At 40.6% G+C, this 17,854-nt stretch overlaps 1 protein-coding gene across 1 annotated transcript in view; it reads left to right on the top strand.

Annotated features, from left to right (window-relative positions):
* Positions 1-17,854, top strand: part of LOC134746819 (S-adenosylmethionine decarboxylase proenzyme) — a 51,477-nt gene that overhangs the window by 33,172 nt on the left and 451 nt on the right. Inside the window, exons 3-8 of the mRNA XM_063681383.1 lie at positions 6,588-6,789; positions 10,231-10,327; positions 10,685-10,848; positions 14,318-14,410; positions 15,578-15,733; positions 16,343-16,530. Of these exons, the coding sequence (XP_063537453.1) occupies positions 6,588-6,789; positions 10,231-10,327; positions 10,685-10,848; positions 14,318-14,410; positions 15,578-15,733; positions 16,343-16,477 (847 nt within the window). The 3' untranslated portion in view covers positions 16,478-16,530. The remainder of the gene's footprint in view (positions 1-6,587; positions 6,790-10,230; positions 10,328-10,684; positions 10,849-14,317; positions 14,411-15,577; positions 15,734-16,342; positions 16,531-17,854) is intronic.

Below are 17,854 nucleotides of genomic sequence, written 5' to 3'. Positions count from 1 at the left end.
TTTCTGTTGAGGTTTCGAGAAGCAAACCAAGGTATGCGCGGTGGTTCGTCTACAATGGTCCTGTACCAGATACCCTTGTTTTTTGAGCACTCATTGAAATAGGATTTAAATTTACTGTAATTGTCCGTTTTTACTTTTGGAAGATGATCAGTAAAGTGTGGTACCGTATCGAGAGGTATGCCGTTCTGTAGAGCCTCAGATGCAAGTGAGTCTGCTGCCTCGTTACCCCTGATGCCCACATGTGAAGGAATCCACTGTAAACGAACTTCAACCCCGTTACGTATCATACTATGGATACATTTAATAATGAGGTAAGTTTCGTATCTACCGACACTACCGCCCTTAGCACTTCCCAACAAATGTTGTAGACTGCTCTTCGAGTCTGTAAAGATTACAATTTTACGGTATGTTGTCGATTCTATGTAGTGTACAGCTTCATTAATTGCTATCAGTTCGACTCCCATTATGGGTATACATGAATTTTCAATAAGAAATTTGGCCCCAAAATCCGCAGCCTCATCGTAAAACGCGCAACTAGAACCGTGTCTAGTTTTGGACCCGTCAGTGTAAATTTGAATGTGATCTATGAACTGTACGTCTATCATATTTTCAGTACGTTGCTTCAGGTCGTGAATGGGTAGTTGAGCTTTAGGTTCATTAATAGTGCTCACTGTATGAATTATGATTTTATCCCATGGGAGTGTTTTAATATCAGAGGAAAGCAAAAATTGGGGCAAAATTTCAGATTTTGACATAGGTAGGTTGGAGTACTTTTTGAAACTTTCAATTAACAGTGGAAGTTGGTTTTTGCGCCAATATCTTGCGCCCGAATCTAATGCGTTGTCTAATATTTCTAATTGTTTTCTCAAATAGTCAGATGTTCTAGAAGAAAGTTTCAGGAAGTATTTGTCACTTAAATAGGTTCTTCTAAAATTTAATGGTGGAATACAAAGCTCGCTTTCCATTGCAAAAATTGGGGTGTCCCGAATAAAGCTTCCACAAAGGCGAAGACATTGGTTTTGGATTACGTCCAACCTCTGAAGGAGCTTAGAACTAGCGTTACCGTAAATTATGCATCCGTAATCAAGTCGAGATCGCACCAGTGCCATATAAAGTCTTCTTAAGTGAGTTGGGTGGACACCCCACTTTGAGCTACTTATGGAACTGAGGATGTTAACGTATGCAATACACTTTTGGGCAGTTTCTAAAACATGTCGAGTCCAGTTAAGGCGACTGTCTACCCAAACACCCAAAAATTTCGTACAATTAATAACCTCAATTTCAATGTCATTTATACGTATACTAATAGCAGGCACTTTGTATTTTCTAGTAAAAATGCAGAGTTTAGTCTTTGAGAGAGATATTTCTAATCCAATTTTCTCTAACATTGATGTAAAGGTCTTAAGACTTGATTGAATGGTACTAGCACAAAAATCAATGCTTTGATTAATACAATACAGAGCGAAATCGTCGGCATATTGTGAGACCTTAACTGTCTTAACGAGTGTGTTGCATAGCTTAATTGTGACTATATTAAATAAAATAGGTGACATAGGGTCACCTTGAGCTAAACCCTGTCTGCTTATTCGTGTTATTTCCCTACCATCCCGTAGCCTATATATCAAAAATCTTTCTTTTAGAAATTCTCTAATATATTTACACAGGAGCGGATCCACATCAAATTCAACTAAAGAGGTTATAAGAGGTTCAATTGCCACATTGTTATAAGCGTTACTAATGTCTCCGTAAGCGCACAAAACGTAGTCTTTGTTTATAAACGCAGTTTCTGCGTCTACAATAAACCTACTAAGATTGTCTTGACATGAAAGTCCACGACGGAAACCCAAAGTTCCATCATTAAATAATTTGTTGCTTTCGAAATGAAATTCAAGGCGACGAGTTATCATTAAATTAAAGGTCTTACAAAGGCAGTTAATAAGTGAGATAGGACGATACTTAGGGGTATCAGTATTTCTCTTTGGTATGGCTATAAGTTTGATCCTACGCCACTGCTCTGGTACCTCACCTTTTTTATAAATTGTGTTAAATATGTTCAGAAGGTATTCTTTCGCATTATCCGGTAAATGGCTAATCATAGAATAAGTAATGGAATCTAAACCAGCCGAAGTATCTACTCTTTTAATAATCAAATTTAGTTCTGAAAATGTAAAATAAAGTGGATTGGAACCATTTATATTAAAATCTAGGGGTTGGAAGGAAACACTATCAGGAGTGAGTTCTGTTACAAAGGAAACTGCGGTACTTTCTGGTAAGTAGTCTTTAGGACTTCGGTAACCTTTAAGCCATCTGAGTTTCCTCCAAACTTCACTGCTGGGCGTATTGCAGTCTATGCTGTCACAAAACTGTTGCCACGAGTTCCTTTTTGCAAGTTTAATTAGTTTTCGAGCAATAATTACTTTTTCTTTGTAAATTAAGTAATTTTCAACAGTGCGTGATTTCCTAAAGTGTTTAAGAGATAATCTTCTCTCTGCTACTGCCTTCGATAAATCAGGATTCCACCAAGGTTTAGGCTTGAATTTGTTAGGGTTAATACCGATTTTAATATAAGGAATGTTTTTGTTAGCACTTTCTTCGATTATCTCTATGAATTTATCGTAATTGCTTTGTACATTATCTCCGAAATCTAATCCTTCGCATGCAGATTTAATGTGTTGTGTATACTCTACCCAGTTGGCTTTTTTGATGTTTCTTTTTAATTCGGGACTAATTTGAGTACTCTCTAACGTTTTAATAGAAATAATAAGGTGGTCACTGCCAAAAGATTCGTTAGTGACATTCCAATCAAAGTCGAGTGAGAGATCAGCACTACAAAAAGAGACATCAGGTGATGTGCATACTATACTATTATTAAGCTGGGCACAACGGGTAAAGTCTCCATTGTTAAGAAATACGTAGTTATGTTCTAAGCTAGTGTCCGATAAAAGCCTACCCCGTGTGTCAGTTGTGTATGACCAAGCCGTGTGATGAGCATTAAAGTCTCCGACTATTAGAGTTTTTTCAGAGAAGTGGCTGAAAAGCTCCTGGTAATCCCTAACGCCCACTGTGACATTTGAGGGGGAATAGACACCTATGATATGTTGAAGTTTATTGCTATTAAGGACTTCAAGGCACAGAACGTCAATATTATCATAATTAGTTGGAAGGATTTTGAGAATGCAATTTATAGATTGATGGACCAGAATAGCTAGACCTCCATACCCATCTGCTCGATCCTTTCTAAAAACAGAGTAACCTGTTAATTTAATCTGTTTTTCACATTCCAGCCAAGTTTCAGAAAGAATGCATATATGTACTTTCTCGTTATTTAGATATGAATCCAATTCACTTAATTTTGGTATTAGGCTTTGACAGTTCCATTGAATAATGTTAAGCTTGAAACGTGTGTTTAAGTTCATTAAATAATAAATACAAAAAAAAAATAAAAAAAAAAAAATAAAAAAAAATTAAGGTACCTAAAAGTAACTTACTTATTTGCTTCGGAATTTCCCTTCCGAGATAAGAGCTTTAGTTTACTTACAATACGCGAGAGTCTGTTCTTAACGCTACGATATGAGATGTTAGGTATCAAGTCAGTAAACATCTCAATCAGGGCGTTAATTTCTTCTGTGTAACTGTAAGTGATTTCTGAGATGTCCTTAACTCCATATGTGTCGGTGAGATATTTTTTCACTTGTTTTGTAGATAGTGGGTACACTTTACAGGGATTGGTTATGAAGTTCTCTAAGTGGTCCCAATTAATTGATTCCAGATCACTGTGCGGTGTTCTCTTTGGTTTCTTTCCACTCCTGGATTTGTAAACTTCGTCTGAGCTGGACTGGGAAAAGCTGTCAAAATCCTCATCACTGTTCTCGTTGCTAGGTGGTATATTGTCATCTTTTGTTGCTTCGGACTCCATGACATCAGTCGTCGATGATTCAGTGGGTGGATGTGGACGTTTGAAAATTTGTGTCTCCGTTGTATGAGTGATATCCTGTGTTGTTTGGTTGGCAGCATTCGTGTCGTTGGTGTTATCTGGGCATTTAGAGGCAATGTGACCGTCTTTTTTGCATATAAAACAAGTCATTGTATCTGATGAAAAATAAATCCAGTAATTCGTTTCTTCAAAATCAATAGATATTTTTTCTGGAAGTCGGTTAAAATCCTCAGGTGTTACGTAAACTTGTCTTCGGAAGCTAAGAATGTGATTGTAGCCCGTTTCATTGAGACCAGCACGTAGGAAAGAGATAGGTGACTGTGGAGTGATATTCATTTCTATCAGTTTCTTTTCTATTTCAGTGTGCGGTATAATGGGGCACACGTTAGATATAATGATACGTTTGTTTCTGCTGATAAGCGGTCGGATGGGTAGTTTTTGTTTCTGGATTGTGACAAACTTTTTATTATCAATGATCTCATCAGCGATTAACTTTGAGGAAAGGTAGATACAAATTCTATTGTTTGCTATTCTTGACAAAAATCGTATTTGAGATGGGTCGATTATTCTTCCTAAAGCCTGAGCATAATCTTTTATTTGTACATTTTCTAAAGCATCGATGACGATTGCTTGGTCCTTTTTGGGAAAAGTGGTGATTTGTGTCACAGTAGCATAACTAGGGTTATTGGCTAACGTTTGGGATTCCATCTTGTTCCTGTAGTCAGAAACGATTAGAAATTTACGATTTTATCACTTATTGAAGAAAAAAAAGTCCGATTCCATCATTAGGCACTTTACACAATGAGGGTAGAAATTTCACTCGTGGAAATATAATTCACTACCGCGCGTAGGTAACGACCGCTCCCGGTGACGTCCTCGTAGGTACTGTTTAAGTAACCTTAAAGTAACTTAAAGGCTAAATTTAGCATGCTAAATTAAATAGTCTTAGAAACCTATGTATACTCTCTAATAAATAGACAGGACCTACATGCTTGCCGCCTTTTTCATTCAGCAAGCTAAATTTAGCCTGTAAAGCGGCTTTAACTTACGACATAACTGTATATTGAATCGTTTATCACCAACAGTAATACTTGGTAATATAAAAGCGCAATTTGCAGTAAAACTATAACAAGTAGGTAGGTACCTTCACTTCCGTCATAAACATAATAATTTCTCTATAATCTACAATGTTTCAGTTAATTGTAATTTGAACACAATGTAAGATCGCTTACACGACAACATCATGTCGGCCTAATTGCGATAATATGCCTTATCACCTCCCACACTACGTTGTATTTTGTTGAAAACTTGTCAAGTACAATGTAATCTAAAGTAGATAGAGATATGAGAGTTGCATCACAATGTTACCGAGAATTAGTAGATGATCAACATAATTCGTTGAAAAGATGCACTTATAAATTATCTCTGTGTGCAATGAACTTTTCTAAACTTTCGCTCACGGGGTTACTGAATATATGTATAGTCAATTAAATTGTCAGTGCAGTGTGATCACTAATCAACCCGTTTTAGTGAAATAAACCAAATGTTATTTAGACATTGACCATTAATTACAGTTTACAATTGAACCCACATCATCATCAGCCTACTCTCGTCCACCGCTGGACATAGGCCTCTCCTATTGCACGCCATTGAGCACGATTTGCGGCAACTCTGATCCAGCTCTTGCCAGCCGCCTTGCTAAGGTCATCGCTCCATCTTGTTTGAGGGCGGGCGCCCTACGCTACGTTTGCCGATAATAACTTATATAAACGATAGATAGGTTAAACGATAATAACCCACAACTACTCAACTACTTTATATTTAGTGAACGGTTCCTTTGTCCTATTGCGGATGTCATTATCTCAGTTCGTTAGTTTTTCTCATTGAACTCATGTTGTATAATAATTACTACGATAAGCCGTACTCCTTTGGTCAAGACCAAAGGTTATACGTACGGTTAATCACAAGTGATTTTTGCATTTTTGCTATCGTGAGATTTGTTCTGGAATGAACTTTTGTTAAGACATTGATTTAAGTACGTACTTATCTACTTTACGTACGTAGTAACACTAGTCACTTATCACCTAAAATGTGTAGTGTAGGGGAACGGTTTTAAAACCTATGGCTAGAGTAAATTGGCTAAGCTGATGGCGTCGCAGCTTAACAGAAAAGTGTTATTCTAAATGACTTTTTTAACTTAATTCGTATACAATTAAATATACATCAACTAAACCGTCTTGCTATTAGTACTAGGCGCTCGTAACTTAAAACTAGGCGCCATTTTTTATCTTTTCTCTCAAACTAGGTGACACTAATTGGAAGCCGCATAATTTATTAAACAATGTCCATATTCTTAATATGAAAATTGATATAATCAATTTTTTAACATGCAGATACGTCTGCGAGCGATACTCCAAATTTTATATTAAAGGAAATAATCCTGCCGGAAGTGTAACTTTATCCATTTTTTCCTTTAATATAAAAATTGATATACTTAGGTAAAACTTGTTTTTATTTAGTATCAACATTTCTTAACGACTCTATACTTATAATGCAACAAAATACGAGAAGTTAGCTAAGAAAGTAAAAGACAGTATCTTTGCTCAGCATCAACTACAACCATTATTAATCAAGTCCATTTGGTTGCCGATAGCGAGAGCAGCATGTTCGTGTCCCGCCGCCGCTGGATCCTGAAGACCTGCGGCACGACCACGCCGCTGCGCTGCCTGCGCGCCGTGCTGGCGCTGGCGCGCGACGTGGCCGGGCACGCGCGCGTCGACAACGTGTTCTACTCGCGCCGCGAGTTCGCGCGCCCGCTGGCGCAGCTGCGGCCGCACGACAACTTCGACAGCGAGGTGAGTGACGGCTCTACGATGTAACGCACTGAGACCGCCATACCACAGGGCCGACACGCTATACATCAAAAATCGCTTGCGTTTCTATGTGTGAACGGCACGTCTGTACACGCGTCATGCGTTATAAAAAATAAATTAAAAAATAGTACTGAGCCGCCGGCAAACGGCCGTCAATCTGCTGTCGCGGGGCGAGGAAATTCAAGTCGGGGCGGGGTGGTGCGTGGCCGTTCTGTATGAGAATACTATTACTTATTCTGTGGCCATACGTTGGTTAAAAAAAGTGTATGTATGGCGGTGAGCGTCAGCGTCCTACGCGTACGCTGGGAGCGTGAGTTTCGTGCCTCTAAGTAAGGGTTTGGCCACGCGAAACAGTGCGACGCCGCAGAAATTCACGCGCGGTGCCGCACGCCGCAACGTGGGGATTCAGAGGCTCTGAATCCCCACGTTGCGGCGCACTGTTTCGCGTCAGAGCACCGCCGCGTCATGTTATGGCTCCTGTACACCAGGCCCAGCGTAGGCCAGTCTAAGGGACGCAGCTATGCGGTGGAATGAGATAGCAATCTCACTTGCTCCCTCTAACGCGTAAATGCGTCCCTTGGACGGGCCTACACTGGGCCATGGTGTGCAGGAGCCATTAGCAATTCCACCACGGTGCAGCGCCGCGCCAAGGCGTTGCGTGCGTTACATGTATTATAACTAATTCCCTCAGATGAAAATTTAATTTCAATATGTGTAGGTACCCAATTCAATAGCCAGGAACTATTACCGGAAACGAAAAATTCAAATACTATTCTGATTTGCTATTTTACCTTGGCAATGGCATGGACACTATTATTTGTTGGTAGGTGTAGGTACATTACACTTGATGAGTTGACGATTCACCGGAACATCTGCTTTCATTGTACTCGCATACCTAACTAAATATCAATCTTTCGACATTTCATTGCGGTTGTTATGGTTATCGTATTCAAGTGTAAACGCACATTACTCATTAGGTACATTGTAAAATATTTCCAACTACATCACACATTGTCCGCCTGATCACTCGATTCGAAGAACAGATAATTCAGTGAACGGCAAATAGGTCCTGAGGACCTACCGCGAACCACGTTCGACGTGTTGCCTCCCTGTCACACTTGCGTATGAATTTACAAGTGCGACAGAGAGGCAACACGTCGAACTCTGAACCCAGATAACGTATTACCAGACGTTTTTAATTATGCAAATTATATCTAGCTTGACTAGGAACTTTACTAGATTGCGTCACATTGTGCCTATGTAGTCATTATATGAGTAATATTATTTTCCATTTTTCCATAAACAAATAATTTAACAACGGTTTTGGTTTCCAATTAGAACATGTTTTTGTTACAATCATTTCCTTTCCGTTTCAAACCCGATAGATCCTTTCAAAGTATCCAACAACAAATTAAGCATTATTAGGGTTCCGTACCTCAAAAGGAAAAAACGGAACCCTTACAGGATCACTCGTGCGTCTGTCTGTCCGTCTGTCACAGCCTATTTTCTCCGAAACTACTGGACCAATTAAGTTGAAATTTGCTACACATATGTAAGTTTGTGACCCAGACTGACATGTTACGTAAACAAATTAATTTTAAACATGGGGCCACTTTGGGGGGGGGGGGCTTTCAAACTATATCGTGTTATATATAAAGAGGTCATTGTGAGAATCTCAAATATATATTTTTCATAATTTTGGGATAAACAATTTAAAAGTTATTCAAGAAAACAGGCAAAAAATTACCATTCCCCCCCTTTATCTCCGACACTACTGGTTCTAAAATTTTGAATAAAATACACAAAATAGATCTTTACCTATAGATTACAGGAAAACCTATTAGAAATTGCAGTCAAGCGTGAGTCGGACTACTTACTTAGTTTTTGATCCGACCCCCACGGGTTTTTTAGACATTTCACTTACGTTTCACATAAAAAAAATATTGTTTAAATTGTGTAATGTACGCCCTTGGAACGCGAGTCCGACTCGCCCTTGGCCGGTTTTTATCAATTTAAAGTGACATTCTTTTGACAAACTGAACTGAATGGTAAAATCCTCATTGATATCATAGATAGCCTTCCTCGTTCTATGACATGTTTAAAATTAATTCGTTGATCAAGAGAAACATCAACGACATAACGAAAACGAAGTTTTGTCATTTTCCACACCGGACGCGACGTAACTTTTGCAACGCTAACTGTATGAATACTTTTGTCTCAAGTGACATGCCGCCTCTCATCGCTTCTCGGAAAAATAACTTTGCGTTTTTGCAATTCATGCTTGTATGGTGCTCTGTTATTTTATTAATTCGCTGAGCTATATGTAAGACGAATACTTCCCCAAATGAATATTCCTTAGGCCGTGATTTAGACGGCAGCGGGGCGATGAGCGGAAGATCATCAAGGCTCACGCCCGTCATTTTGAAAACATAACCATTAGACCGCGAGGCAGGCGCAAATTTCGTCAGTCATAGCCTCCCGGGCGAAAACTCGTATAGCGGTTAACGGCTATGTATGATGAACCCTCGTGAACGTCAGCTGCCGCTCCGTTGGTGGGTTGAGGAATGGTAGCCACCTAAACGCGTAACACGGTCTTTCCACCGCGATACAACCGGCTGACGATTTGTTTTATTAACAATAGCATCTAAACTATCATCTGACAAAGTATCAAACGGGAGGCGATGACGCCGATGACTGAAAATAATTTTCTTTCGTACATGTTCATGTGACCAGCTGAAGGTCTTTCTACAGCGATACAATCGGCTGACGATTTTGTTTATTCACAATAGAATCTAAACTATCATCTGACAAAGTATCAAGCGCGAGGCAATAACAAAAAAAAATTAATAGACTATTTGCTGCCATTCCTCAACCCACCAACGGAGCGGCAGCTGACGTTCACGAGGGTTCATCATACATAGCCATCTACATAATTTAGGACTCATTTATGACTCGATAATGTTCGTTTACAGTCTACGGACATATTTAATCGTTGATATTGGTATAAAGAAGTCTCTGTTGTACGGAACAGGGTTATATTTTCGAAATAACGGCCATTTTTCCGAGCCTTGAATATAATATCATACTTTTGATCGAGGTAAATCTATGAATTCCCCGCTTTCCTCTGGCGTCTAAAACGTGGCCTTAAACATACACTCCGTGTTCCTCGAACTGTAACCAGTACTCGCACTTAAACTATCGTGAGACATATTTCAATCCTTCCTTAAATTTGTGCACGACGTACAACCGCCGCGGACACTCGTGCCTGAGGAAGGATTCCCAAAGAATCCGAAACATGTCGCCAAAAGCGACTAAAAATAATAGTGAGTAAAAACCGCACTAATAAATATTTTGTAACCAGTACTGTAAATCGTAATCAGATCAGAATGAGTTAATACTAAATGTTTTTTCTTTGGTTTACAGGTGGAACTGCTAGATTCGTTCTTCGGCGACGGGCGCGCTTACATCATGGGCCCGGAGAAGGACTGCTGGTATCTCTACACACTGCTGCCACTTGAAGGTAACCCCATCATATTATCTAGAGCAGGGTTTTATAAATAGCTCGCCACCCCCATTTTAAGCTAAAGAACAGATGTTACTTCTGTGAACTCTGACTTTTCTTTACACCTGTCGGTGTAGTCTTTCATCCGAACCTCCGTCTATGCCTCACTGATTTTTATGCTGTTGAATTATGTACATTCTCTTATTACTAAAGATTACATGTACATAATAATAACTTAAGATTTTGCCTATTGATTTTCCAAAGCATTTAGATTTCTAGATAATACCGCTTGTTAGCGATAAGACCGCCTGTTTCATTTGATATTAAAGCCCTACTCATAGAAAAATATCTAAATTTCTATAAAATCTCCCACAGGGACAGTAGACGCTCTGGAGAAGGAGGAGCGAAACAGCCGCGAGGCGGCGGGCGCGCTTCCCGAGCCCGACCAGACCCTCGAGATCCTCATGTCAGACCTGGATCCAGAAGTCATGGACATCTTCACACGCGCCGCTTCTGCAGACGCCAAGCAAGCCACCAAGGTACCTTACCTACCTAACTACCCAGTAATAAAAGATTTAAGACTCCTGTACAGTAGACATGGAGAAAAGCGTTACATTTTGATATCAGTGACTGACTATCCCGTTCCAAAAAAGTCACAGTGAAAAGTCATCGTAACTTTGTCACGCCTGTTACCCGTGTCACTGCATGATATTTGTGGTAGCGCCTCAGGCGTCATCCGATGTTCGCCACTTCCGAACACTCCCGACTGAGCCGATTAGAGCCGAGTTACAGTCACAGCGTCAGTAGCGTCACGCTCCGCGTTTGTCGTGATTTGAGTAACAGAGACTGCGCTAGGAACAGTAGGAACTAGGGCTCCCGGTATCCGTGTTACACGCCGAAACGTATACCCGTGTTCTTAAGCCCGGCGGTACTAAGAACCCGGTTTACACGGAACCGCCGGGATTCGAAAACGTTTCGAAGGAACGTTCCCAAGAAACGTATCTCAGACACGTATCTCCGTTTACACGGGTACTTAAGACCGTTCCGAACGGGTCCGAATTCTCCGAACCAGTTTGAGCCAATGTACAATAGTAACAAGGTCCACTTTCCACATTATGTTGACTTCAGATGAATTCGTTTGTCGTACGATTTTTAAAGTGAAACTTTTATTCTATCGCCCCCATTTATTAAGTTAACATTAAAACCGCGATTTTAATACCGTAATTCGAATTAATTTCCGATTTTTTTTAGTTAAATACCTACAATCCGAAAAAAGTTTCACTTGCATCGTGGTTTCATAAAACCGCACAATTACTTTTTTTTAAATTGTTTTTAACCGTATTGATAAAACATAGGTACTGAGCCATCTTCCTGTGTTTAATAGTAGGTATACATAATTTTTATTTTAAACTATTTATATCATTTAATAAAACCGATTGCTTCTAAGCTAATGACATAAATTTGATATCGATCATAGTTTTTTTTTTATAATTACATAATGGTATAGTATTTTCGTTAATAATAGGTGTGCAGACAGAATACAATATTAATTAAAAATAACAGTTTAATGATTTCGTGGTTATTTTTATCTCGGGTCTATTACTGCTTTGCGAAAACAACAAACCTGCCAACGGCGCAAAAAACTTAGGACCACAAAAGCGGGATTATCGAGTAATCATGCTCAAATGAAAGGCAGAATTTTACCCAAGAACCATAAAAACCCATACTACCTTGGATAACTTGCGATAATATTGCTAATTACATTAAGATAGATCTTTAAATTGGTAATCATTCATAATTCACTTTGGTCACTTTCTCACTAGAGTTCAGGTAATAAACTTAAATGCGCACGTTGCCGACCGGTGGTCCATCCATCCATTGTTTTCCAATATCCTTTTGTTTATCATCGTCGAAAACATGTAGGTTCCCAAACTATTATCACAAGTGTCACCGACAATTATAAGCTTTATGTCGTTGTAATAAGGTCAAAACATCTGCACAAGAAAATGTTTTCCATTGTTTTGTAGCCGCACCCCACTAAAAAGCGTTTTACTATGGTAAGAGGTACCTAGAGCAAAAACAACTAGAATTTATTGAGAAGGTGCAATTTTATCAAGTTGATTTAAAGTGTTTATTAATAACTAGCGACCCGCCCCTGCTTCGCATGGAGAGTCAAGCATAATAAAATACATTCTGTAACAAGTATTCACTTCGGAAGCCTAATAATACTAAGACTTCACTATCCATCAGTCTGTCACCACTCACTAGGCTTTATCTCATGAACCGTGATATCTAGACAGTTGAAATTTTTACAGATGTATTTCTGTTGCCGCCATAACAAAAAAAAAAAAAATTAAATTTTGTACGGAACCTTCGGTGGGCGAGTCCGACTCGCACTTGTCCGGTTTTTTTAGAAGTTAATAATGGGTTAATTATTCTTAAAATATAGACAGACAGCCATCGCGCACTTTTTTGTAGACCAATGAAAGATAGACAATTCCACCATACATTGTGCTTATATCTCAAATAGATTGGGCAGCGTTTTCGATTAGGCTCCTAGCCAGCGTGATTTATTGTAACTTCATTAGCAAACATCGTCATATTTCTACCAATTTAAATAAAACCTTAACAAAATATACACATAAACATTCCCAAAGAAACACTTCATTCATAGGTGAGGTCTGGTTATCGCGAACATACAGACGCGGCGGGGGACTTTGTTTTATAAGGTGTACCTACAAGACAAGAAATACAATTTAAACTAAATTTTTTCTCAAATTAAACTAAAAATAAAGAAGCAAGTTAAAAATGTATTTTTTTTTTATAAATACTTAATGCCAATTTCGAACATTAGTTTGACTTCCTGTCTACATACTGAACTCGACGGTTCTAATATTTTTTTTAAATAGGTACTAGCAGGTTTTTTTACTATATTGGTAACCTGCAACGTAAAAAAGGAGCTATTTAAAGTGCTATATAAAATACTACTTTGATAAGAAGCGTGAATACTCGTATATAATACCTATTGCAAGCAAAAACTACCACACGAAAGGGTTTTCTAAACCGTTTATTGAATTTCGACTCTATGTCCCACGGAATAAGGTTAAATATGACAGAAACTCGTCATGAATCTTTTGTCTATTCATTTGTAGCTGGCGTTCGTTCCTTCTCTACTATCGTCAAGGACGTGTCCCGGAGCCACGGATAAATAAGATACGTTTCTTCGAATACCCGTTTATCCGTGTACACGGGTCTTAACTACACGTTTCTTAATTAAACGTGCGGAACGGGCCAGAAAACCGTTTACGTATTATTCGGACACGGGTATTCGAAACGTGTAAACGAAACACGGATTCGACCGCGAGCCCTAGTAGGAACGTATGTAATTTTGTAACGTTGTTCTTTTGTGAAAAGTCACAGTGACACCTTTTGACGGCGAGTCACGGTGAAAAGTTATTTATCCCCCATGTCTAATGTACAGTGTCTAAATGTGACGCGTGGTCGTACGCACTTAACCGTCATCTTTTGATATGAAATGATGGCACGCCCTCGCGGTTCCAGTCACAGTGCGTATGAACAAATGTACATGGCCTACAGACAGAGCAAAATGGCTTCATAAACTGTTTTAAGATCTCTTGAATCTCTCTGTCACTTTGTAGACATGCGAACATACCTATAGTATGCAACATGGGGTCCCTTTGTTTGACATAGTCGTAATGTAATGATTGTCATATTATCATTAGTCATAATTCTGAAACCGTTAACTTTTCAGGATTTTCCTCAGGTTATCCTATACATTGGTTAGGTTAGGTTTGTTTTATGGCTATCCTGAGAAGTTACGCGTTTCTGAGAAAAAACAAGTTATGACTAACGAAAATGTGGACAAACAATACATTATGACTTAAAACTATATGGGAAACAATAGAGACTCATGAACATTCCTCTTACTTTCACTTACGCATTATCCAAGACCAAATTGAAAATGCAAATAACGTATTTCTTTGACAGGTGTCTGGTATAGACAAAATCATTCCAGGCATGGTGATCGACGATTTCCTCTTTGATCCCTGCGGGTACTCCATGAACGGGCTCGATAAAGATGTAAGTATTAATTTGCTACATTTCTACTGTTTAGTGCATTAGAGTTAATCCTTTCCTCCCTCCTTTGAGTATTGCAACAACCTTTTACTTTCAAAATATTTAACCCAAAGAATCCGAAACATGTCGCCAAAAGCGACTAAAAATAATAGTGAGTAAAAACCGTACTGATAAATATTTTGAAATATGTCTCACGATAGTTTAAGTGCGAACCTTTTACTTACTGACATTATCGTAGATAATTTGACTTTGATATATTTGGCACTCTCAATTACTAACGAGACAAACTGTGACTTTTACACCACCTTTTGACTGTATTTAAAATCGGACTTAGTTTTGTATGCATTTATCGAAAGCTTTTTGTTTTGAATGTTGAAAGGAGTGTTCGTATGTACCAGTTATCCTAGTATTACTTGTGCTGTCGCGTTCGATTGCATATCGTGTCTCGCATTTGAAGTCGCGCTTGACAAATGGAGTCGCGTGCACCAACGCAAGTCATACTAAGGGTCGGTTGCACCAAACCGTCTGTCACCGGCAAAGCGTACGATAAATTTTATTGCATGGGAAGTTTCATAGATCTCTGCTGCGTGACGTTGATAAGTCTGTTTTAGATGGAATCATTTCAACTGACCTCATGCACTTTACCTGTTTACTCAAAGAGTCTCAAGAATACAATGCCATTGAGTGGTAAACCACAAATTAGGATAACTACCTCGTAGTAAAAGCAGATTATAACCGCCTTGAAATGTTAGTATAGATTAACGACTTTACTTTTTTAACAATAGACTACCAAAATACACTAACTAAATAATGGCTAACATAACTTTATTTGCATTTTACAACCGTCGACACCCAAAACCATTACTCTGTAGAAAACCATTTGTTACAACATGTTTTTAGACCATTTTAACCCCATTCAACAAGGAATAAGGTTAAAAATTCAATATACATGCAATGCACTTCTAACTTATTTTGTAAGTAACTAGTTGGCGGCTACGAGAACAAAAACAGATAATAGTATTGTAATAATACAATGCAATTGTTAGTACAGGTCATTACAGGTACAGGGCATTAGCTCAGTTGAAATGATTCCATCTATAACTGTGGTTGGTGCAACTGACCCTAAGAGGTCGTTCATCGTATTAATATTGTAAATTGGTCTCGTTGAAGGGGTGCTACATGACCATCCACATCACCCCGGAGCGGTCGTGCTCGTACGTGTCGTTCGAGTCCAACTGCCCCGCGGCCAGCTACGATGACGTCATCGCGCGCGTGCTGCACGCCTTCCGCCCGCAGCGGTTCGTGCTCACCGTCTTCGCCACGCCGGTCTGTGCTCGTACCTACTTTTTGACAGCTTTTGTTAGAAAGGGACTCCCACTTGTATTACAAGCTACAAGCTTTTGATAAACAGGGCAATGCTCGAAGGTACCATAATATTGCATTGTCATCCGACTAACATATATGTATGCAAATTTTCAGCTTCATCGGAAACCGAGAAGTGGGTCAAATTTAACATGCCAGATTTGACCTTTACAAACATAGTTACATATTACGGGGTCCCTTTGTTTGACATAATTATTGAAATTCATAATAATTGATTGACATATTATCATTAGTCATAATTCTGAGACCGTTAACTTTTCAGGATTTTCCTAAGGATATCCTTTAGGTAGGTTAAGTTTGTTTTATGGCAATCCTGTAAAGTAACGCGTTTCTGAGAAAAACCAAATTATGACTAACGAAAATGTGGACAAACAATACATTATGACTTAAAACTTTATGGGAAACAATAGAGACCCTATATTACATACATACTTACTTACATAGTTACATTGCATTAATAAAAAGCTTGTAAAATAAGTCAGAGGTTTTTGCTCGGCAGTGTGATAATGATAATATGGGGTCATAATAATAATGCATTGTTATTGTTAGCAGGAGCCTCGAGCCACCTCGCCGCGTTCACTGAAGGGCTTCTCGTCCCTGCGCGAGTACTCCACCACGGACGCGCACTACTGCCGCTTCGCCAACTACGAGCTGCACTACGCGCTGTTCGCCAAGTTCCCGAGCTGAGGCCCGACACTCCCGGCGCGCGAGCTCCACACCCGCACTAGACACAACTACAGGTGAGGCACATCATCATCAACAAGTTCCCGAGCTGAGGCCCGACACTCCCGGCGCGCGAGCTCCACACCCGCACTAGACACAACTACAGGTGAGGCACATCATCATCAACAAGTTCCCGAGCTGAGGCCCGACACTCCCGGCGCGCGAGCTCCACACCCGCACTAGACACAACTACAGGTGAGGCACATCATCATCAACAAGTTCCCGAGCTGAGGCCCGACACTCCCGGCGCGCGAGCTCCACACCCGCACTAGACACAACTACAGGTGAGGCACATCATCATCAACAAGTTCCCGAGCTGAGGCCCGACACTCCCGGCGCGCGAGCTCCACACCCGCACTAGACACAACTACAGGTGAGGCACATCATCATCAACAAGTTCCCGAGCTAAGGCCCGACACTCCCGGCGCGCGAGCTCCACACCCGCACTAGACACAACTACAGGTGAGGCACATCATCATCAACAAGTTCCCGAGCTGAGGCCCGACACTCCCGGCGCGCGAGCTCCACAGTCTCCACACCCGCACTAGACACAACTACAGGTGAGGCATATCATCATCAACAAGTTCCCGAGCTGAGGCCCGACACTCCCGGCGCGCGAGCTCCACACCCGCACTAGACACAACTACAGGTGAGGCACATCATCATCAACAAGTTCCCGAGCTAAGGCCCGACACTCCCGGCGCGCGAGCTCCACACCCGCACTAGACACAACTACAGGTGAGGCACATCATCATCAACAAGTTCCCGAGCTGAGGCCCGACACTCCCGGCGCGCGAGCTCCACAGTCTCCACACCCGCACTAGACACAACTACAGGTGAGGCACATCATCATCATCATCAACAAGTTCCCGAGCTGAGGCCCGACACTCCCGGCGCGCGAGCTCCACACCCGCACTAGACACAACTACAGGTGAGGCACATCATCATCATCAACAAGTTCCCGAGCTGAGGCCCGACACTCCCGGCTCGCGAGCTCCACACCCGCACTAGACACAACTACAGGTGAGGCACATCATCATCATCAACAAGTTCCCGAGCTGAGGCCCGACACTCCCGGCTCGCGAGCTCCACACCCGCACTAGACACAACTACAGGTGAGGCACATCATCATCATCAACAAGCTCCCGAGCTGAGGCCCGACACTCCCGGCTCGCGAGCTCCACACCCGCACTAGACACAACTACAGGTGAGGCACATCATCATCATCAACAAGTTCCCGAGCTGAGGCCCCACACTCCCGGCGCGCGAGCTCCACACCCGCACTAGACACAAGTACACGAGTTGATTCGGATAAAACGTACGAATACTATTCTACCATAG

The sequence above is a fragment of the Cydia strobilella genome, chromosome 13 (assembly GCF_947568885.1).
Source record: "Cydia strobilella chromosome 13, ilCydStro3.1, whole genome shotgun sequence".
In the NCBI taxonomy this organism is placed as follows: domain Eukaryota; kingdom Metazoa; phylum Arthropoda; class Insecta; order Lepidoptera; family Tortricidae; genus Cydia; species Cydia strobilella.
This window is presented reverse-complemented; position numbering and strand designations above follow the sequence as displayed.